The 24,869-nt window shown below is 33.6% G+C and overlaps 1 protein-coding gene across 5 annotated transcripts in view; it reads left to right on the plus strand.

Annotated features, from left to right (window-relative positions):
* The window catches only part of LOC118263979 (extracellular serine/threonine protein CG31145), a 111,990-nt gene that overhangs the window by 29,937 nt on the left and 57,184 nt on the right, over nt 1-24,869 (plus strand). For 3 of the 5 annotated variants that reach the window (XM_050704829.1, XM_050704827.1, XM_050704830.1), the window contains exon 2: nt 11,754-11,786. Coding sequence is in view for 3 of the 5 variants with exons in the window: in XM_050704827.1 (XP_050560784.1) it covers nt 11,754-11,786 (33 nt within the window). In the remaining 2 variants the exon portion in view is untranslated. Of the gene's footprint in view, nt 1-7,069; nt 7,221-11,753; nt 11,787-24,869 lie in introns of those variants that run through there. The other 2 variants (XM_050704826.1, XM_050704828.1) reach the window with 2 other exon arrangements.

Below are 24,869 nucleotides of genomic sequence, written 5' to 3' on the forward strand. Positions count from 1 at the left end.
TAAAATTACTTCTCCCGCCTTGGGCGAAGCGAGAGGGAGCGTCAGACTCTTACTGATTAAAAACCATCCCGTTCCTACTCCTGCTTTTCGAGCCGGAGCCCCGATAACCCGCCAGACAGTCCGCAGTTTGATTGATATTTATCCAGTATACTCATTTAAGTAGAAGTTTACTTATCACTTAGTGGTAGCTGATGACGTGGCACGTCCATTCTAACAACAAGAGTGTTTGAATACGTAGCAGACATATAAAACCTCCACCTTATTTTTCTAGCACCAAAAATGCACAATGATAAGTCATAAACATTATCAGATGACTGTATGTATAGTATACAATTGAAGATCTATGTATAAGTAGATAGAGTTGCAAATAGATGCGCGATGACATACGCTAGATTAGTAATTCTACCGGGTCTATATTTGATTGTTTTTAGTGCATAAATTACTGAAAGTAGGACGCCTCGATTGTCCTGTGTCCACTTTGGGCGAGTCATTGGCATGTCTATGCACATATTGTAGTTTGTAGTTTAAATTTGTACGAGATGATAAGTAATTTCTTCGTTTTGAGTTCAGTAACTTGTAATACTAGCTAATTAGGTTTTGAATAGGTAAAGAATGCATGTAAAAAATACTTTAATATAATATAAACAGTTGCTTAATTTACCTGATCGAATTAAATGTTAAGCATCGATTTTAATACATTTGTGGCGACATATGACCAGTGATAGATGACAGAAGTCGGACATAGACGATCGATAAATAAATCAACGGATGACGACATAAATCCTATATCGCACATATGAAGTTTAACATGTGAACGATTAACCCAAAGAAAAATTGTTGCCTGTTGCCTCGCCTGGTCGGAGGAACCTCGTTTTCTTGGGAACTTTACTCACTGTTCCCCAAACATTTAATAAATAAAAATCACAAAAATCATGTTATTTGCTCAAACATGAACATGGAATGAAGAAGAGTTCTTTATAGAAGTGTATTTTTTGTTTATCGGTGATTTTCTGTCATACTTACAGAAAATCTGCAATATTTTCGTACAAATAAAGATTCGGAGAAAATGATTATATGACTCATAAACTGACCCGGATTAACACATGTCTCATGTAGTCTTTAAGATCAAGATTTCGTCACATGATTCACACGAATAGCTGATTGGAACCGACAGTTAAATTTATATCTCGATTGTTGATCAATAATTTGGAATTCTAAATGGTTAAAGAAATTATAGCACTATGTTTAACATGAATTAGTGACGATAACGATTCGATTTCAGGCTTTGCTTTCACATTTGTAAAAAGAACATAGGTAATTACTGGACATGCTCTATACTAAATTAAATTGATTACACGTCTAGTTAGTCACATTAATTGAAGGTTAAACTTTTTTATTACCCCACATAATAATATCCTACATTATAAGTAGATGGAAGTGTATGCATTTACATTTATTTGCAATTTTAGTATTAAGGAAATTCACATACTAAAGTGGTTTGTGGTGGAAATGGAATGTTGTTTTTTTTAATGTACTTAATATTAATTAACGATTATGCACGCACATTTGCCTTGCTCCGTTGACACAGTGGCCAGTCAAGTCGACCGTCTCAGGTGCGTCATGCTTGCGTGTTAGGGATGTCAATTATTCAAATTAGAAATTACCTTTTTTTAATTAAGTATTGTGTAAAAACTGTATTGGAACACGATTATTGTTTGTGTATGTGTACTTATGTGTAGTTATATGAGAGTTCCGAGTTCCGAGTTGGATGTAAGTTGTACCGTATAAACGTATATAAATAGCTAGGAAAATGACAAATGTAAAAAATTATAAACTAATTATGTATAATAGGCTAAAGGACCTAGTCTAAAGGCTAGCTGCCACCGTAAGCACGCTGGCAGCTAGTGGTAGCCACAAGCCGTGCCGCAGCCGAACCGGGGTCGAGCCGGAGACGTGCTTGTTAAATGAACTTTGACCTTAATGACTAAAATTAATAGCTAATCTCAATCCTAAACATTTGAATTAAGATCGATTTTTGACATTAACTTGTATGCAGTTTCTGTCAAAAACTTACATCGAGCCAGAAATTTCGGGATAAGATCGATTATTTATTTCAGTCGTTAACAATCTTATAGACTTGACATCCCTACTCAATAGTACTTTACCGACGTGAACCGGACGGACAACTTTCGCGACTCGTCCCCATAATGTGGTGGATTCGTGAACTCTTACGTCACTATCATCTGCCCGCTTATTTTTAACACCTTTTATTAGTTCACCCATTACAATAAAATTATGTAAGACAAAATTTCGCACCATATTGTACGCTTTTAGTTCCGCTCAAAATGATGTTTACTTTAGAACTTTTCATGTATCGAAGTGCGCCGAAAGTGTGCTAAATGTTTATATTTGATCCATCTAGTTGCGAAATTGCCGTGTGATACATTTGCACGGAATTTATAGGTCGAGAGCTATTAACACTTGTAGCTTCGTTCTTATTGATTCTCTCACGGAGCTTCTTAGGTCTCTTATGTTTTAAGCCTAGGGCAAGTAGAGGCACTTTGAAAACATCAGAAAGTGAGAGTCTTTCCCCGAAAGCAGAAAGTGGAAACCACACTTTATTTTGTATTAGTCAGATAAGGATAAGCTGACGAGGACATCGAATAAGGACAGGAAGCCGGTAGAAAATGAATCATATACTATTTACCTTTATAAAAACTACTCTGTTGTAAGGTTTATTAGTAAAATCCTTTTTAAAAGTATTTTACAGACGTTAAGAAGATATAACCTTAAGTAATGCATTGAAATGAAAATTGAACCACTATAACATAGGTACACTTGTGTCTTGATGCATAAAGTCAAGTTCGGATTGTTTTATAGTTTTGGCTGCTGGCGATAAAATAAATCTTGCATCTAACGTCTACGTGGCAATAAATATACACGTGTAGTGTTACACACCATGCAGTCGTTTTTAATCATAGCACGTTGCATAATATTTGTTCTGTCTGAATCATAAAGTTTCTGAATGAATTACTAACTGTACACTATACGACTTTGACTGCCGTTGGCTGAGTGGTTTCTAGTGCTGTTGCTAACTGAGCTTCTGTTTTGAGCCATGATTTGGACTATGGGCTAAGTAAAAAGTTTCTACTAAAAAATCGGTTTTTTTAATGGGGCAAATTCATCCAATGAATTCCTTGGGCGAAGCTAGAGGGACTCTTACTAAAAACACCCCGTTCCTACTCCTGCTTTCGAGCCGGAGCCCCGGTAACCCGCTAGGCAGTCCGCAGCTCTGGGGTTTGTTAGATACCTAGATACTTATTTAAGTAGAAGTCCCGGTAAATCCGCCAGGTTGTTTGCATCTCCGGATCAGAAAAGTTCGGTGTATTGTATTTTGGCTTGTGCTGGACAATAGTTTGGCCTCTTACAATATAGGACAGGAGACCATATACCAATAATTATGACCAGCGAAATGTGAACCGAAATATCCACAAATCAATGGTGATCTGTAAAAAAGGGAAACACAATTGGTTGAAAGTCAAATACGTAGTGTCGTCATCATCATCATCAATCAGCAGCATGTAAGTGGCCACTGCTGACTAAGGGCTTCTTTTCAAACAGAGAAGGACTTAAAGAAATGCAATTTTATAATAGAGATAGAAATATTAACGAAAAACTCAATAGTTGTAAGGAAAGATAGTGATAACCTGTACAAGTGCGAACTGAATTTAACTTCAAATGAATTTAGTTGGACAAACGGCAATTTAGATTACACCAAAGTAGTTAGATATTCTCAGAAAACCGAGGTTTCGGTGTCCAGCAGTTGGAACCTCAGCTACAATAACAACCAACGACGTGGGAATTATTACGTAAATGGTTTGCTATTTAATTGAAATTCGGAGAGTTTCCTTGAATCACTATCTTGATTAGAAGGTAAGGTTAAAAAGCATCCGAATTTGTACAACCTGTTTATATTTTTTTGTTTGAAAAAATGCGGATTGGATTCGCACCTTCGGAGGAACCTTGAGGGAATGCATTTACATTTTTAGTTTAGTTTTATGATGCAAGAGAACAACGTACAACCTAATCAGAAATAGTTCGTTTACGATCCAACTTTATGATGTACACTTGCAAAATTTCTATTGCCGTTCGGCGATAAAGTTTTATAATTTTATAGGTATGCGAATTCAACGCTTTTAAACCGATTTATATTTTAATACAAATGTGGCTACTCAATGTTTTGCGTTATGAAATGTAGTTATTTTTTAGATTATATTTTCGTAACAATTCGTATTTGTTATCCATTTCAATACTTGAAAGATTACGATATTTTATATCTTGTAAATTACGTCACGAGCACACTTGATGAATGTGTCTCATGTATTTCCTGTATTCGAGATTTGATAGATTTTCAATACATAAACATTTGTTGTTTTTAAATTCAGTTGCACTAACATATAAGTTATTGATTTTAACTAAATTGTACTGGTTGTTTGCACATCCGTGAGTCACTTAAGGCCAGTAGAAGACCAGCGCAAGGCCCTGTCTTGCGCATGCTGAACTGGTCCCATTTCACCGCAGACTTGGAAAATACGCATAAAATACATTGTATAAACTGTACCTACTTGCCATTTATTATATTTTTGCGAGTGAAATATTGTTCTTTTCTTTCTTTCTATGTCTTTAGAGTCTCTTGATCAGTTTCACTTATCATTACCATTATTAATTCTTTGTCTTAAAGCCATATGTGACGGTAGTAACCACGTGTCCAAGAATGAAGAAGTAGTTCCATAAATTATTGGATAACTCAAATACACATGTTTACTCATAAATGCTCATAACTCTGCGATAAATTTCATTATGAAATTGTTTGTACAGCTTATTCTTCTATATGTGTGGTTAACGTACAATTACCACATTTGTTTATCCTCAAAAACTAAGTGATTAATTGTGTTCAATTCAATTGTATCGTTTGACTATTGCGTATCTCATATTTTGTGGCCTTTGGAAATAAAGTCATGTTGGTACTTTAGAAAATTGAATATTCATTCATTTCTCATAACACCTTCTTATCGTGCTGGTGTCGTTAGAACTGACTAAAGGACTACACACACTACAAACACATTTGACAGAGACTTGACAACATCACTAACCTCTGAGTTTGTTTCGGCATATCTTCTCAGAGTAGTCTGATAAGAAATGCCGGCCTCATCTAGTTATTTAAGAGATTGACGTGTAAAAGAGTTACATTGTAACCTATTTGCATAAATAAATATCATTTATGACCAAGCATACATTTGGTTCAGGGACTAAGGGAACCAAAACTTTTTATGCGTTTTCCCATTCAATTTTAAAGTCATTCTACTTATTTATAAGGTTAACGATTCCTGAGATATCGAGGTGAACTAAACCCACGGTTTGTTATAGGTTAAATGTTACGTGAAACTCAGTATAGGGTAATGTTTGACTGACCTTTGAAGATAGTCATTGCAGTTTCGAATCGACCTGACCCGGAACAAATGTGAATTCAAAAAACAACTTTATGTTTTTTTGCATATAATTCAATTTTAAACAACATTGAGTAAATTCAAAAACACTTTAATAATATTTATTGAGTTGTTTTGGTCACTTTATACGGAACTAAATACACCTAACCTTAACAGATTAATATTGCAGACTTCAATCAATATTATAAAGTGGATACCAAGATTTATATAATAGGTATTCTTAGTCAATATATAACACATTATATATTCTACATCTACAAGTGAAGTTGTTAGCAAAAAAGTTAGGTACATTAGGTATATTCATATGTGGAAATAATCGCAAACCAAGACTGACCATATAATACGCGTTAGACACGGTCCTCGGTTAAGCAACCGTGATAAATTAACAGACGGATTTAAAACACGTAATGCATTTTAAAGGCTTCATCAGTTACTATAAATAGCAGCAATGGTAACAATTCTCCTTCTATTTTTAATAAATAGATAGTGAGAGTTTGTTTGGAGACAGGTTTGTCTAAAAGTAAAATGATAGTTTAAGGATTTGTTCAATGTCTAGAAGTATAGATTGTTAGGAACTATCTCAAATAGCTGTGGCTAAATGCATTAGTCGCACTCGCAGCTCGAGCATTAAGCCTCCGTACTGCCTTTGCTGTTGTTAGTTTCAAGTATCATAAGATATTACATTTAGCACAAATCATAGTCTAAAAAGTGTATCGAAATTTATTTCCGGAAGTTTGAAAACAGTCATGTACGAGACTTGATTTTGACATTTGATTTAACCCTGTCCTTTAGAAAAAGATTGACCAAACACTAACCTGAAAGTACGCTTAATAGTTATTCATATAGTGAACCAAAATAGAGGTTAGGTAAACATTACAATCATTAAAGATTAAAACTACATGTACGTCGAATGCATACTAATTAATCAATATTTTCAGCTCATAATCGATCCATTGTATTTCTTTTTATCGCACAGAGGATTGGGCCAGTTAAGTCACAATTAAATTGCACAACAATGCGATTATGATTAGTACTCGTAGCGACTCTATAAGAACCTCTTACTATTGTAATACAGCATGTTACTTTTACATAGTAAGGTCGTAAACTATTTTGGGGTGTTGCAAATATGTTTGTGTCCTTTTTTGGCTACAAGAAACCAAAACAGTGTTAAGAATTAGACATCAAAATAGGCCACCATGTCATTGTTATCTTGACTAGAACATTTAGTACTTTGCATTCGCGTCTACTTAATTCAAACATTCTTAGTACGTTAATATAGAAAAGCTAAGCAAATGGATTTATTTAAGTCAGACGATTTAAGCTCTATGAATATGTATTATTTATTAGTTCTCAAGACAAACTTGTTTCCACAATCATGTTGTCAATCACGGAAGTATTTAGGTCATACTGAACTGAAAGTGACAGTTTCGGAATTACTAGAAACATACAATTTGACAGCCGGTATTCCAGGCAACCTTGCCCCAGGGCCGGCGACAATCGGCATCTCGTTATAGCCGCGCGCCATGCGTGGGCGCGCGATCTTTCTCTGCTCACGCGATTTGCTCAAAACACTCCACTCATGCGCAGACGCGGATCGGTTTTCACCGCCCTTTTCTAGTTTTTTTTTATTCCTTCCCATGTGCTATGTGACTGTGTGGTTGTGTAGTGTGCAGTGATGAGGATCCTTCAGTTCTGTCTAGTGTTAATGTTTAGGTTGGTATTCAACTTTAAATATTCATGAAATGCTTATCGCTGATTATTTGGTTACGGTGTAAAACTCACTGTATATTGCCTTGTTAAAATATCGCATTAGAAAGTGCTCTGAGATGCTTATTTATAACAGTTTGATCACTGTGTTTATCAACTGACAGATTATTATGTCAAAACGTCGCGTTGCCTCGTCGTGTGAGCAAATAATAATAAACAAGACAATGTTATGTGTCAGGCGGATGTATCCATCTTTATGATCAACTTATCTCGTAAACTAACATTTGTTTTTTGTTAAATTGTACTAGTTTTTAGTACATTGTACTTGTGAGTGGAAGTACTAATATTTAAAAGCGTGTTCTTAATTCATAATTTTGGTAAACAAAAGCGGTGGACTAATATTATACAAGGAAGGTAAGTAGCGGTGATACCGGTATTGTAAAGACTTCTTTTCTAGAACCAGTTCAATAAAGTCTTGAAATAACTGTTTCTCCAAGTAAAAATGTGGTAGATGCTGATTAATGCATAATTCTTGTAATGTTACGAGATTGCAGTGACGTAGCGTGTCAAACCTGTCTCTGACCTTGCAAACTCCGGCATGGAACCGGTATTATTACATTACTTTACGCTAAATGGGCTATGTGATATGTTGCTTGCAATATGAGCGTTGTTTAGATCCTATCTACACTATGTACTAAGAAAATAATTCAGAAAAATGGTCACTGGTGACCGACGCTTAGCGAAGGATTTATATTCAACGGTTTTCTTTCGGCAGTTAGCTAGTTAGCTTTGATATACATTTTTTCTGTAATTTTTCCCATCCCATGTAAAACACCGATAAATTTATCGTCGTATAAAAAAATCGTTGTTGTGTGATATAATGTAAAAGAGATATTAAACAGTTATCTTGGCAACGAAATGTTAACGCAATAATTAATCGCAAAAATTCTCCGGATTTGTCAGTTAATTAGTGCCGACAGATCAATTAAGATGATTATGAGTGTTTATATTTTTTTTACAGTTGATGGTATCGTTGGTACGTAGAAAATATGTTCCGATGTAATTAAAATGTTTTATACTTTCCCTTGACATTGGTGCATTGCAAGGACTTAGTGTGTGCGTTTATGAGCAAGGTACGTTTAAATTTTCCGGCCATAGAGTATTTTACACGGTCACATGTTTGAAATACCTTATCATTATTCGAGTGCACTTTGTAATTAATTACGTATAATAATATTAATTAATATGTAATCACGCTACAGCAATTAAGTATTAATTAATATTACGCTTTAGATAGCGTAATACAGAGATCATGTTCGCAGATAGGGCAAACAAAATGCTGCATTCATTTTCTCAATATCTGACTAATTAAACGTCAATTGGAATCAAAATGGCGTTCTGTTTGCGGGGGTGTTTACATTTTCTTTCATATTCTATTTTACGAAGCACTTAAGTATCTCAAAGGAGTGTAGCAATTAGGAAGTTTCCAGCACTGTCAGTGGTACAAGTTGCTGTTTGATTTTGAAATGTTTTTCCTCTAATGACCGATTCCGTTGCCGAGCCTCTCCTTAATGGCGGTCGATGGCTCGACTTATTGACATTCGACTGAAATGTATGAACCGACTTTTAGGGCTCGCCTTCAATATTTGCCGAAACTATTAACTGGCCTATTTAAATGCCGTGTTATGTCACTGCAGTGTCAAAGTTTTTATTTATTACATTTCGCTTTTCTGCTCTAGTCTAGCCTTGAATGTTTAAAGAAGACATCACTTGTCTGATTAGCCAGACACATGAGTTAATGTCAAATGTTTGAAAAAAGTTTGTCATTTGTTTTAAAAAATATATTTTACTATTTACTTTGTTCCTAAAGTAATAGACGAATATACACCACTAACGCTTGTTACATTTTATCAGTTCCATGTAATAGGGGTGAGCCTATTACCATAGCGCATACGAAATTAACATACCCAATTATTGTTTACGAAATGGCTCCACTTGCGACCACGTTCTGAACATTGAACACCTCTCAATTATATTGTTATAAAAGTTATAGTTATATCAAATAATTTCTAGGTGTACCTACTTAGTCATTTCAATAACCCGTGGTATACCGGAACGCAGATCGAAGCGAGACATAGTCCGGAGCTGCGGACTACCTAGCGGGTTATCGGGGCTCCGGTTCGAAAAGTAGGAGTAGGAACGGCGTGATTTTTAGTCAGTAAGAGTCTGACACTCTCTCACCCCTCGCTCAAGGCGGCTTTCGATGACATTTCCAACAACAAAAAAACAAACTATCAAACGAACCGTAAGCTTTATTGCTACTGTGTGTAGTTTAATTTTAATATTATTCTATTTTACATTGTTTAAGTAGATTCAAGTTCACATTTTTCTTAAAACAAATCATTTATTTACTTTACTACCTATAAAGTTGTCAAGACTGTATATCGCCTGTGCACTCAACATAAATTGCACTCAGTGATGGCATATATTGAGGGAAAGAGGACGTAATATCAATGTATTGAATTTTCCTCTAGTTAGTGCTAGTTGCCTATAATTATAAATGCATGGCAGATTAATTGGTGAACATGATATTGTTATATCGAGACCATAATATCTGTTATGACTGACTGACGGACAACTGGCTGCCACGCAACGTGTAGCGGGTTCGATATCCGTACGGAGCAACTCATTATGTGATCCACAAATTGTTGTTTCAGTTTCGGTGTCATGTGTATTATGCACTTGTATGTTTGTAAACGTACCCACGACATACGAGTAAAGCCTAAAATGTGGGCAATGTTATTTAAAAAAATAAATAAATTAAAAAAATAAAAAACCCGACTGCATAAAAAACACTTTAAATAAAAACTGAAAAGTAAAAAACAAGCTTAGTCTAAAAGTGTAGATAGCAATGCTATTACCACAAAATTAAATAATTTCATAAATAATAATCTTATGCGAAACATAATTGAGTGCAACAGTCGGGACCCATATTGAATGATTTTAGTCTAGTTTATTTAATGGGTCCCGACTGTTACTGTAGTTTATGCCCTGATTGTCGAAATCCATCAAGCCGTTTCGAAGAAATGAGGTAATAAAGAATATTATGCTCATACATACAAGATACGCGCGAAAAACATAACCCTTCCTTGGCAGTCGGGTAAAAAAACCTATAATTTGACATGCACAATATATTATTATTTTAAAACCTCATAGCAGTTAATTTCAATTACGGAAAATATTAATTGATAGAAAACTACTCACAAATCCCCACAATTTTTTTTTATTCTAACATAGGTAAATACTCGTACTTATGTCGTACTTATGCTTAACCTTACCGTCATAAAAACACATTTATAATGCAGAACTCACAAGTTGTAAATTATAATATAATACGAACATAAGATTAATAGGCGACAACACGCATTGTTTTCCCTACCGTATGACATGTTTACTGCGTTAAATATCAACAGGTGTAACAACACTACTACCAACTTACACATACAGTTGTCAATGGCGCTAGTATCTTTGTCCCTTAAGATTTTCTTGAGCATTTTTCTTAGTTCCATATTTTTCCACCTGCATAGATAAGTTGGTAACAATTTTATCGTAGACGTAAATAGTAAAATTTAATGAAGTATCTACGTTGAATAGGTTTATTAAATAGGTTATAAACATACGTACCAACTGTTTAATCATTGTAGTTGATAATATTTGTCAAAGAATGTAATGTAGAAAGAAAATATGTACAATAGTGAAATATGAGATTTATTGACTGAATTGTTATTTATCGATTGCCTTGTTGAACGAGGGTTCGTAAATGTTAGGCCTATAATTCAATCTATGAGTGGGCAAAGTATAACTAACCTAACGATTTCAATTGTCATAAAATTTATACTGAGAGAAAGATCAATTATGTGCTTTATATTTTTTGATTTTCATACCAGTATGTTATATTTGCTTTACGTTCAACGAAAATGAAACGAGAGGCGTTCGGCGCTCTGATTGGCCGGCTCCAATAAACCAACCAATCAGAGCGCCGAACGAGCTCTCGTTTCGATTACTTTAAACGTAAAGCAAACTCATACTAAGGTTACTGATTGGTTGGTTTATTCGAGCCGGCCAATCAGAGCGCCGAACGCAAACACGTACCAATAGATTGTATTTTAAAATTTAACCGAATAGAACTCTTCATAAATTTTGTTTTTTTTTTAATAGGGTATTATCCTACGGCTACTAGTCAAATTCAATACTTTTATCGAAATGTCAAAACCGTTACTTTTCTATGAATTTTGTATGACATTGCAAATTATGACGTCATAATTTTTTTGCGTCAAATAGCATACTTATTACGCAAAAAATAGCAAGAAAAATGAAAATACGATTATTTTGGGATATTTTATTATATTGAAATATCAAAATAATTTATTTTTGACCTAGGAAACTACCCAATTCTCCATTTATATATCTATTCTATGTCATAAAGTTCATTGTTTAATGTCAAATTTGTTTATTAATCTATTTTTTCTTTGTTCCCAGGAATTTGAGCTCAGCTTTACATTTCTGCTGTAGGTGAGTAAACAGATTCTTTCTTAGTAAGGATTTTCGTACCCGTGTCGACTTCTAAGAATTAAAGAATTAAATATTTCACAATTGAAGTGAAAGGTTGCTTTGTTTGCATTATCTATTTACTAGTAAAGTATCCTATTAACATTATAGTTGTGAAAGTATGTATGTTACTTGATACTCAATCGCAAATATTGCTGAAGACATACTGATGAAATACTTATAACATAGTAAAAGTTCCGTAGATACACACGAACCTTAGCCTAATATTAGTAAAATTTAATAGTATTGAGACAGTTTTCACCATCCTTCGATTGTACAGACTTTAAAAAAATGCCCTGGATTCATACATATAGCGTAATTTCTATACAATTGATGCGGGCGACTACTATCCTGTATTATGATAGGGATGGCATTTTTCATAGCATACTATACTGTGTACTGAATTCTATGGCAATAAGAAAACGACCGATTCTTGCTCCTATCAAAATTATCGTTATGCATTGGGATTTTCTCATATTAAAAACTTGTCATCCCCAAGTCTTTAAATATAAACTTCTTGTAAAATGCAAGAAAATCAGTCAAAAATCTTCAGTTGATTTTCGACCCTAACATAAAACCATAAAGTAAAAATCGATCAAAGAAATTAGCATGATTTGCGTGTACTATGTCATGTCGGAGTCTGTAGAATATAGTCGATAGCAATAAATTGATCGTAAGTGATACAGTTAGGGTCGTGCCGTGAGAGACCGCCATGATTGTTACACTAGGGAGAGGTAGCTACTAGCGACCTCTTTGATAACCGTCACACTCATTCACTGGATCTTCACTGATGAAGAGGTCAAGATTTGTACAGTTTTTGATGCAGTATTTTAATAAAAATTGTCTTTTTTATTGTTTAGGTAGGTAATAATGAGATTTGATTTGTGAGTGGGTTATTTTGAGTAAAGTTACCCTACAAAGAACAATGCCATGAGAAAAGCTCTACTAGTTTCAAGTCACAACGAGACTCTAATTCATGAGCAGCGTGCGCGAACTTAGCGACGTCACACAGCCTACAAAAATTTTCAAAAAAAAAATTATATTTCTCATTACTTATTATACAAAGATTAACAAAATCTACGAGATAAGTATGTCACTAATACATTCAATGTTTATTTGAGGCTATTTGTACTGCGTTTACACAATACTCTCAGAAACATTTGTTCTGTACGCATGTGTAAACATTGAGATTGCCGGCGCGTGCGCGGCCCTCTAATACAAGTAGTGAAGCGTGTGAAGAACAGGTGACAATAGTAACTAACAGTGTATTGAAGTGACCAAGTTATAGTCATAATAAAAGTTTGTAAGTAACATTAACACCTTACTTATTTATTTATTCTAATTTTTTACCTAAGAATTATGCCCATTATAGCGGATTAATAACTATATATACTATATGAGAGCCTATACAAGTTGTGAGTGTTAATATTATTAAATGAAACTGTGTTACTAAATCATGAATGCTATAGATAGGTAAGAAGGTGTCAAGACATTTTCGTGTCTTATTTTAGTCGCCAATAATCTCATTACTAATATTATTTTAACCGATAAACAGCTTACGTCTTTCCTAAAGCGACGCCACGTGGTAGCAATAAATTATGCTAAAATAGTTTTAGTGGCAAACACATATTGTATCCTTCCATTTTGATGTGCGAAGTTTAATAGTTCTGATAAATAATTGCAATTACGTTAACAGAAATTAAATGCAAAATATATTTGCATACGCATTTGTTATTAGTTTGCATAATTTGTTTCTTAATTGAAATATGTCAGTATTTTTTAATATTTTGTTTTTTTTTTTAAATTGATGTATAGTACGTAGTCGTAATATTAGATCCGTAGTGAGTAGAAAATATAGATAATCGCAGTGGTCATACACGCTGATTGCTTCTTGCTGGTTCATGATCCATATCTCTTATTTTCATACTTTTACATTGTAGTCGGTTCTTCGTCGTACTTTTATACCTATTGTAAACAGGAGGTCGTTCTCAATTCGGTCGGTATGATTTTATACATCAGTACAAATGTATGGATTCCCCAACATTCCATGGGTTCTATATACCTACTAGGTTTGAAAAATTAACTGTTATTAAAGAAAGAAAATGTCAAGAAGGCCTACGGGAACATATACATGATCTTCGATCTGCGTCAGTCAGTGGGAGTCTTGTTAGCAGATCGCGTCCGCCTACCGACCGCATTTCGCGGTTCGCCTACGGTAAAAGTGCCAGTAAATGCCAGCAGGAAAAGACAAATTATTTTATTTTGTAATATTATGCTAAAAGTGCAATTACTCATAATATGAGAGGTAACAAATTACTGTGTGTTTTATAAGAGTGATCTGTGAATTCGTATTTTTTTAAGTAAAAGTTTACAAATACTAACATTTTATATTACAAAATGTTGTGCGTTTGTCAGCAATACATATAATGTTATTGTTGTATTTTTACATTATTTCTGGTCATCATATGCAATTGTGCTTTGAATAAAGTGAGATACAAAGTCAACAGAGAACAAATGACAGCAGAATAGAACAAATCGCAATACAGATTATACATAATCATTGAAATGTAGCGATTTAATAACAATAGATAGGATGTAATTATGGAATCACAGTGATACATCTCGGGGCATCGACATCACTACGTAAAATTGGTAGCCACAAATTGCCCACTTATTATGGAAAGTCAACAATTACACGTATGAGCGCGCCATGAAACTGTGACTTTCCATGGTTGTATTCAAATGAACGGGTTATGGTGCACCAACTGTCACAATGCGACGCCATGTTTGATGCTTTCGAAGCAAATAACGGAATCAACGCTAAATGCTACGGAAACAATGTTTTATGCAAGGTTTGACATTATAACTGCGTCATTCTCTTTTATAAGTGTTGCACAATACAATGGACACACAAATAACAAGCATTTTTTATGATACATCGATGTTATAATTTAGCTTCTAACATTAATGTCAAATGTTAAGTATCAATATTGCTTAAATAATAATGTTTGTATATTAAACTGTATAAATTGGCAACATGCTCAATATTTATAAGGTTGCAGTCAGAAATGCATTCTGTCAAACAGTGAAGTAGATAATCTGCATAATAGCATCATTCCTTGTCAGTCTCATGCAAATTTTATTGTTTTCTTAACATTTTCGGCATTGACTTTTGTACCTAAGCGTTGTCCGAACTGAAATGTATTGGATCTTTTGAAATAAATAGTAATGCAATGCAAAAAATTGCTTTCGTGTATTTCACAATGTCGTAAAACAATATTTCATTTATAATAAAAACTTTTTTATTTATGTAAAGTATACAATAGGTACAGTTTCTAGGCTGCGTATCGTTCTTTTGTTTTCACTTTTGGTCTTGTTTGTGGAAGAACGTACGAGAGTAGTATATTTAAATGACAATTTATTAGTAAATGCAAGAGTATCACAGACGTATTCATTTTTTTGAATTACTTATATATCTTATTCGGTTTTTCTAAAACTTCTCAGTAGCAGCACGCAGTCTGGGATTGTGTCCAATATATGGCAATAGGTTCACCCCCTATTACATGGGACTTATATCACAAAAGGCGTGACGTTGTGTTGTGTAATTTTTCTTTTCCATTGAAATTCATTATAGGTAACTTAGTTCATTTAGTTCCAAGATCGGGTGAAAGGCCTTATTATCATAATAATGCGTTGACCTCCAACAAGTTATTATAATTCACCTTAACATTGGCTTGTTATTATTTGTATTTAAATTACGTACACAAAACATATGTTACAGAACAATTTAATTGAATAATTTATTAATGCTACTGTGTTATATCAATAAACAATTATGAATGTTAAAAGGAAAATATTAATTAAAGAGCCTCTGTTCTTACAAAATTTTATAGGTATTTCATATTCTTATAGTATAAAAATGAATCGCTAAATGTGTAACTTTTTTTGAGGAGAAAAATCTAGTGACTTTGAGAGCCTTGGGCTAGGCGAGAGGGAGTGTCAGACTCTTACTGACTAAAAACTACTCCGTTTCTACTTCTCCTTTTCAAGCCGGAGCCCCTAAAGCCTAGATACTTACATACGTTACTGAGTGAATTGATGCGATATTACCTAAGTTAATTTAATGAGGCATGTCTTGACGTAACAATAAACGCATATACCAGTAAAACGAGGATGTAACATGTAACGCATTCCACGTGTTCCGCTTCCTTAGATGCGCAAGAGCATGGCACGTGCGAAAATCAATACATTGAACATTAAGGCATAAATGAATCAATGCTTTATCTATACATATAATAAAATCGTAGAAAAGTGCTGTCTGTACATTGAAAATAAAAATAAAAAAAATAGCAGGGGTTATTGTTATGTCGATGTCGAACCCAAAAATGTAATTAACTTTTTTTTTGTCTGTTTGTCTGTTTGTCTGTTTGTCTGTTTGTCTGTTCGTCTGTGCGCGCTAATCTCAGAAACGGCTGATCCGAGTTGGATGCGGTTTTCACGAATATATTGTGGGATGCTTAAATTTACATTTAGTGTTTGTTTCATGTCAATCGGTTCATAAATAAAAAAGTTATGTCAAATTAAAGAATCACGTCGAACATTCTATGCTTATACCATTAATCTCCGCAACTATTTGACGGATTTGGTTGAAATTTGGTACAGATATAGTTTAGAACCTTAGAAAGGACATAGATATATTTTTATTTCAAAAATCAAAAAATAAAAATAAGAAATAAATTATTTATAAATAATTCTATGTCGATCGTTACACGACTTCGGTTCATGTTATTGTTTTAATTTATCGAAAAAAGTAAATAAATAGTAAAAAGGTATGAAAAAAATAATATCAATATAATAAAACATTTAGTACAAAGAAAATGCTCTAACGGAGTATAGATAATTCTATGTCGATCGTTACACGACTTCGGTTCATGTTATTGTTTTAATTCATCGAAAAAAGTAAATAAATAGTAAAAAGGTATGAAAAAAATAATATCAATATAATTAAACTTTTAGTACAAAGAAAATGCCCGAACGGAGTATAAATAAATAATCCAAGTTGTCTTTATCCTCGATAGATGGCGTTGGGATCGAAATAGATCGCGCTATGGTTTCGTTACATTCATTTGGTTGGGTATCGGCCGAGCGCTTCGGTACTATCGTAGAAAAAGTGTATTATCAGTCGTATGATTATTTGTCTGTAGTGGTCCTGCTGTTTCGTATATTCTAAATTGGTTTCGTTGTATTTGTCAATTAATAAGTTTATTTGTTGGGTTTTCCTGGTTTTTTGGTTACTATTTAACGTAGGTTAAGTTTGATATCGATTATTAGTAGTTACTGTAGTTAGTTTTTTTAATAAAATTGTAAGTCTAATTATTTTTTTAATTAGATTAGATTTAAGTCGTTTCTTTTAAATTATTTAGTTTAAGCTTGGTTATTATAGCATAGAGGATAGGTTGTAATATAGTTTCTTTTTTAATTGTTATAAATTCGTAATTCGTAGCTTTCTTTAGTTTTAAGTTAGTTTAAGTCCGTTTTTAAACTATTTTTTCAATGCCCTAAGTGAGTATACATCTATTAAATTCAAACGCAGAGCTCATTATGTTGATTTTTGAAGAGTTCCCTGGAATATCTTCCACATCTCATTTTTGAAGAGATCCCGCGAGATCGGGAACTATGTGGTTAAAACCAAAAATTTGCCGGAAGTCACTATTCCACGCGAACGAAGTCGCGGGCAAAAGCTAGTTATTAATATTTACGATATTGCTTTTCATCATATTTTAATTTGTATTGGATTCTCTTCGGTCGGTAGCGTGAATTATTTATTTTTTATTAACGCATTACTAAATTAAAATGTTAGTGTATGTATGTATGTTTTGTTATTTAAGTGTGTAACAAAATATTACTAAGAATTTTCGAAAAACCGGAAAACCCAATAAAATTTTGTTTGACGTTAGTTGAAATTGTCGTAATTCTAATCTCTCTGCTCTCCACTCCATGGAGACACCAAATTTTCAGTACCTAGTTATTTTTATGTTTTTTACCCCTTTATCATCATGATAAATGCTTGAAAGTAAAGATGACACATTCCAAAACACATATTTGTAAACAATACGTGCGTAAGACTGACTGGCTGATAAACTCAGAGTATTTTATCGTTTCGGAGCTACGGACTACGTAGTGGGTTTGAGGAGCTTCGACTGGAAAAGCAGGAGTAGGAATGGGGTAGTTTTTAGTCAGTAAGAGTCTGACATTCCCTCTCGCCTCGCCCAAGGCCCATTGAATGATTTTACTTCCTCTAAAAAAAGAGTATTTTATCGTTACTAATCAAAATTATGTTTACCGTATTATTTCTTTTCCTTGGACCGTATACACTGATACGAAGCCGGATCGTAAAATATTCTTATAAGTCTGTGCTTGAATGGATTTTGATATTATTATGTTAAAAACCAGTTGTTTTTAGGTCGAAAATTGCATATTAATGGTGCATTTATCATTAATTGGAGATTATGTTATTCAAATATCAGTCGCCGTATTTTTTTAATAAACAGACAGTTTGTATTCTAAATATTGTTATTAGTAAAATATTAAATAGAGTTTAGTCGATATCCGGGTCGGGCAAAGTACCTAAGCGGGTATTTCGGCTTTTCGAAATTTATTCAGTAGTAGCACGGAGTCTGGAATTGTGCACAGGATGTCGCAATAGGCTCACCTCCTAATACATGGAACTCATAAAGATGGTATCACCCATTGTGGATTGTGAAGAACACTGGCATAGCAGAAAAGGCGAATAGAAAGAAGACATTACATTAATATTTTCTATTCCTTTACACGTTATCAGTACTCTGACGTCTAAACAATAGGTCACGGTGAGTTCTGCCAAATGCTGCACGCATAGAATGCACGGTAACGGTGACATTCAGTGGCTGAAACACAATTTATGACGGTCCTAACTGACGATGGTATCGGTTACAAGTATTAGTAATGTTAATATTTTCTTGTTTTTATACCATGAATTTGAATTTTATCATTTGAAGCATAGTTTCTAGAATTGTATTCGGCGTATTATAGACAGATAAACTGATGGTATTATTCATATAGTATGGTTTAGGAATTTAAGGGTTGTTGGGGAATCGAGGATTGGGAAGGGAAGTAATAGGACCTCAGGTAACGTCGATCACACAAGGAAACGCAACGTTGTTTCACATCGGTTTTCTATGAGACCGTGATGTCACTCCGGTGAATCCGCCTGTTCATGCCGAAGCATGGCTCTCCCACTTAAAACTTACAATGCAGTCTTACATTGTTCAGAGTGCAAAATCCTATCAATACAATAGCGTATAATGATCATAAAGTCATTAACCCATAATATAACATGTCTTAGTGCGTTATCTTCATATTTGTTCAGATGCACGTGTACAAGTCTTGGCTTTGTATCACCACAATCAGTTTCATCGTCAGCTATTCACTTAATCACTAACTAGATGATAAATAAGTCCGATCTCATGTTTATATTTAGTAGTCGTTTATCCGCACCACCGCGTTACTCGTATCTGAACAATAAATCGAAATCATATTATATTCTTGGCTCTAGATATTGTGTAGATATTTAAATTTGTGTTTTAAATACATACAAATACAGTCATGTATACACCTACAGTACATGTGTAAAATTTTAATGAATTGTGTCTTGATCTATGTGTGCGTATCAGATTAAAAAATGTTTTTTTTTTTATTAAAAACGTTAAACGTTAGTTTGTTATAATTTTACATTAGCCATAATTATTTTTTCCCGGGGAAAGTCATATCATAATGTAATTTACAGGCGAAAAAAAATGATGTTTAAAAAACTATGTTTAACACTAAGAATTTATTTAGAATGTTTAAAACTTAAGAGTTACCATAAGTTAGAAAAACCTTTTTGTTTCATTCTTTACCTAAATACATTAAAAACGTCTTTTGAAATATTTCACAATTTTTCTTTTTAAGAATTCTTTTAAAGTTCCGTAAACGTTGGACTTGGAAAAATGTTAAGCAGCTTATTTTTATGTAGTCTTAAGGACGACATTTAGATGGGAAAATAGTTTTTAAAATAAATGTAGTAATTTACTAACAGACATTTAATAGAGTTATTTTGCAATTTACTTGTTGTAGGCGCTGTGGGTAAATGCACTCACTTTTTTATTTCATTAGGCGCTTGTATTGTTGGCAAGATTATCCAGTCTTTTATTTCATTACAATTTATTTAGAGCAGGGGTTCCCAACCTTTTCTTTTATATCATTCTTAGGTTAGGGATCACTATTTTTATTACCTACTCTTATCATGTGATCCCATATGTACATTTTATCATTCACTAATAAAATCAATCAGCTGCTCCTCACAGTTCTCTCCTTCCATATAAGTTGTTGAGCATGAACCGTGGTATCCATTGGATACAGGTGTAGTCGTCTGTATATTTTTTTTTGCATTTCGCAGACCATCTTTTGTTTTCTGCGGACCACTGGTTGGAAACCACTGATTTAGAGTAAAGGGCATTTGTACTTATACATTGTCTTAAAGTATTTGCAGGTTTGTAACCAATTGCAATAAAGTATTTTTTTTTTGGGATCTGCAGAACATTGATGCCAAGCAAAAAAAAACCAGAGGACATTAGGAATTACAAAAGCGTCGCTGTTCTTTTAGGACCGTATTGACGTTCAGTTACTATTTAGATTCCTCTACTAAACAACTATATAAGTATACATAATATGTTACTGGCCTTTTAGAGAAGCACTACCCTTTACTCTTGGTATAAAGGTAGAAAGAATTCTAGAATGTTCCCGTTACATAATGGTTGACCTTCTATACGTATAGGGCAGCTAGGGAATGAAAACTATTACGCACGTACGACCACGAACATATAGTTATTTATTGATATTTATAAATAACAAGATTTATATATCCGACATAAGTAACTCATAAAAGATCACGTTTAAAAATATAACATAACATATCGTATTTTTTATTGGCGAAGTGTTAGTTGATATTGATACATAGATTCTTTTTACATCGTCATCAGTCTATACATATGTGGTCACTGCTGACCAAAGGCTTCTTCTCACACGGGCAGGTTTGACCATTAATCACAATCAGGACTTATAATTAGAAATTAGAAGTACAGGTTTCCTCACGATATTTTCCTTCACCATTTGTCAGTAGTGTCTAAATAATCTTAGGAAGTACATATAACTCATAAAATGTCACATTGGTACCTGCCGTTGCCGTTGGTAGGTTTCGAACCTACACTCCCAATCTCCCATGCATAAGAAGCGGGCGTCTTAAACCACCACGACATATACATTCATCAACATTACATTCTTTTATTTTATACCAATACATACACATATTTCAAATATATAACACAACAATAAATATAACATAATTAAATAACACATTATGTCCTCAAGAATTAGCCGTCACTTACCTGTATCAGCCCAGTATCATATCACACGTATACTGAGCAGTGTCAGTTAATATCACACTGTATTGAAACAGTAATATCCCAAGACAGTTGTACTGTCACATCTATAGCGTTGTCATAGTCGAATGTAATAATGTGTGACACTATTACATACAACGTAATGTCATTTGCGATTCTATAACGCTTAGTGCGTGCTTGTTGCGTGAAAACAAACTGACAATCGTAATAAATGTCAATTGAATATAAAAGAATATCTTTGTGTTTGTGTAAAAATGTTTTATTGCGTTACTGGTTCCAGCAGTTTTTGTTTAGTTTTCTGTAATTGAGAGGTCAATGCACTCATGATCTTTGTATAGTTATGCTAGCGTCCATGATATACAGATTGTAGTCGTATCTTTTTTATGGTATAAGCCGGTAAACGAGCAAGCGGATCACCTGATGGTAAGCCATCGCCGCTGCCCATGCACTCCCGAAATACTAGAGTTATAAGTGCGTTGCCGGCCTTTTGGGGGTTAGGAATTTAAGGGTTGTTGGGGAATCGGGGATTGGGAAAGGAGGTAATTGTGCCTCCGGTAACCTCACTCACACAACGAAACACAATGCAAGCGTTGTTCTATGGCTTTTGCAATAATGTGACACAAAAAATATAAATAGTTATGCTACGTTTTATATACGTAGACGATTAAAATAATATCAACATCAGCATTAATTAAAAACGACATTCGATGACAATAAGATTTTATTTTAATTTTGCTGCATCAGATTTTCCATGATCCGTTTTGAACATTGCAATCTATTTAATAATAAAAACACGTAATGTTGGCACATTTGAAGAAGCATGGAATCAGCACAAAAAATAGAAATAAAACAAAAGAGTTTGTAGCTTCTAGTCACAGACTGAGAAATAATTCTATTATAATAGTACATACACATTCAAGCGATTTGCTTCGCTTATGTACGTAACTGTTGACCGTGAAGCGTATATAAAATAATTATCAAATAAGTTATAATAATGCGTATACATATACATTCTATTATAGTACTTTGTGTATCTTTCAAAATAGCAACTAGGCATTTAGATACGCATTTCAATGTATTGTCACTCTATTTTGGCAAATAATGGATTTTTTGTCAAACATTATTTGCATAATTTTAGATGGAAAACAGTTAACTGAGGTAGCAATACAAAAGTATTGCTATACCTTGTTTGCATGCTTTAAAGTGTTACCTAAATGTAACTGATGAAAAAAGGGCATGATTTTACACATATTTTTCTCAATGAGTAGACACATTTTCAAAATAAGTAGGTTGAGGTCAGTCTTCAGTTTCAACGAGATTCATAGTGTATAGTGCGATCTGCCCTTTAGCCTTTAATCCTCTATAGAAATATGCCTCCCACATTTCACAGAAAGTCAATCCTCGTTACTAGGAATAATCTATTAACATTGGATTATCCGCATCAACTTCTATTCATCTCATTCAGCCAATACAAATCTATTTCCGCTACAAAAAACATCTGTTTGGTAATTTTTTTCAGTTTGTTATTGTAGTTCGGCTATTCCGTCAACACGTGAATATTTTTACTGTTTATAAATGTAACTCTAGGTCAAGAGCTTCGTGATAAAACGTTTTGGCTTCACGCCATGCGACGAAAAGTAGATAGTATCACTATCTCTTTTCTTTGTACAAGTTTGAAGGGTGAATGAAAAGGAGGGTGTGTCTTATAGTCTTGTACCTCATTAATAGGCGTCATTCAGAGTTATTTTGTAATACAACGGATTTAAATGTGTTGACTAGCTGTTTTAGATGTTACTACGGAGCGCGAGTACATCTTATGAATAATATTATTGCAATTCTGTTCTTGTCCTAAACTTTAGACTTCTTTGACATGATTCTCAGTAGACTGTGTTAAGGATTTAGGTCATACGTAACTTAAATAACACATATCTTACTAAATATAGTGGAGAAAAGTCAAATTAGTCTGTGTTCCTCTGTTTTTTAGTTGTTTACTAAAATATCTTTAGCTCAAATAGTAGACCGATACATAACATTAGTAAAAACTTTTTAAAAGCCAAATCATTCATTAACCATAAGATTTATTTGAATACATACATAAAATAAACACGTTGGATTATTACCTACAACTTTATGAAGCAATCAGAATATTTAGTAATGTTAATATTAATGTTATCGCAGTTAAATTTTATTATAAACACTTTAACTAGTGGATAGTTCGTGACAAATTGATAGAAGGAAGGGGTCAAATGTCATTGTAGGCACCTTACCTTACCTTAGTGGTCGCGGTTTCTTGCGACACCTAATTTTGTACATGGAGAAGTTGAATGACCATTGACCAAAGCTAATGCTTAGCTACATTATAAGTACTACTTTGGAAATTTTTGCGAACTACCGACAACTCAGTTGGACTGTACGAGTTGACTGCGTGGTTGGTGCGGTGGCTGGGCAACTGGCTACCCGCACGGAGCAACTCTTTGTGTGATCCACAAATTGTTGTTTCGCACCCACGATACAGGAGAAAATCCTAGTGTGGGGCAACTATAAAAACAAAAAAAAAAATAACAAGAATTTTGTCTTCCTCCTTGATTTTGTCGGTTTTAATGAACTGAAACACTGAAATAGTCTCTTATTGATCTTAGGGTACCTCTAAAATAGAGTAGCATTTTCTTATTATTCGTTCATCGATATTAATTGTATAAACTACAATACGACAAGAAACACTGATACAAAATGAACTATATTACGTAGGTACTAAAGTATACGTCATAGAAGCAACAAGTATAGTGTATTTTCCCGTAAAAGGTTTTGCATAGAGAGCTCTGTTGCTGATTAAATTACATATGCAGTGATGGCATACTGTTCCACTTGATACTAGATCAATTACCTAATTCTCAGTATGTATTCATGATTAAATCGATACGTTGCAGTGAAGTCCCTTTTTCATCACGGTTATCATATTAATATGACAAGATAAAAGTATTAATAATATTACAGTTACTATTTTGTTTACTCATACATACAAACAATTAAAATAACATCTGTGTTAATCCCCGTGGGGAATTTATTTTAATTATGTTTTATTTGTGTATTATGTATTTTTGTGTTTCTGATGTATTCGTTAGTTTAAGGCATTTGATACAACTTTTCTTTGAAACGACTGAATTAATTTTTATGAAATTTGGGTAAAATATATCTATATCATGACGAGGGCAAATATAAAGAACGTTGTGTACAAAATCGCCGATAGGTACTTATGGTAAAAAATAAATTCAATTTTGTCAATGACTACACAATTCTAATGACACTGATTGTTGGGATGATCAATTTTAAAGTTTAATTTTGCGTGACTGTGCATTTAGTATTAATGATACGTGACATAAAAGTTGAGGACTAAGTACGTAACTACGTCATTTGTTGATTTGACTTATGATAGTCAAGCAGTCATCATCATTACTACATTACTCTCTGTATAATGAGCGCTTGATACAGAGGTCTCTGTCTTATGGTGGCTAGTTGTCTAAGTTCTTTTTGACAAAGAAAATAATATTGTCGTTTCTGACTATGAAAA

Source organism: Spodoptera frugiperda, chromosome 26, assembly GCF_023101765.2.
Source record: "Spodoptera frugiperda isolate SF20-4 chromosome 26, AGI-APGP_CSIRO_Sfru_2.0, whole genome shotgun sequence".
NCBI lineage: Eukaryota > Metazoa > Arthropoda > Insecta > Lepidoptera > Noctuidae > Spodoptera > Spodoptera frugiperda.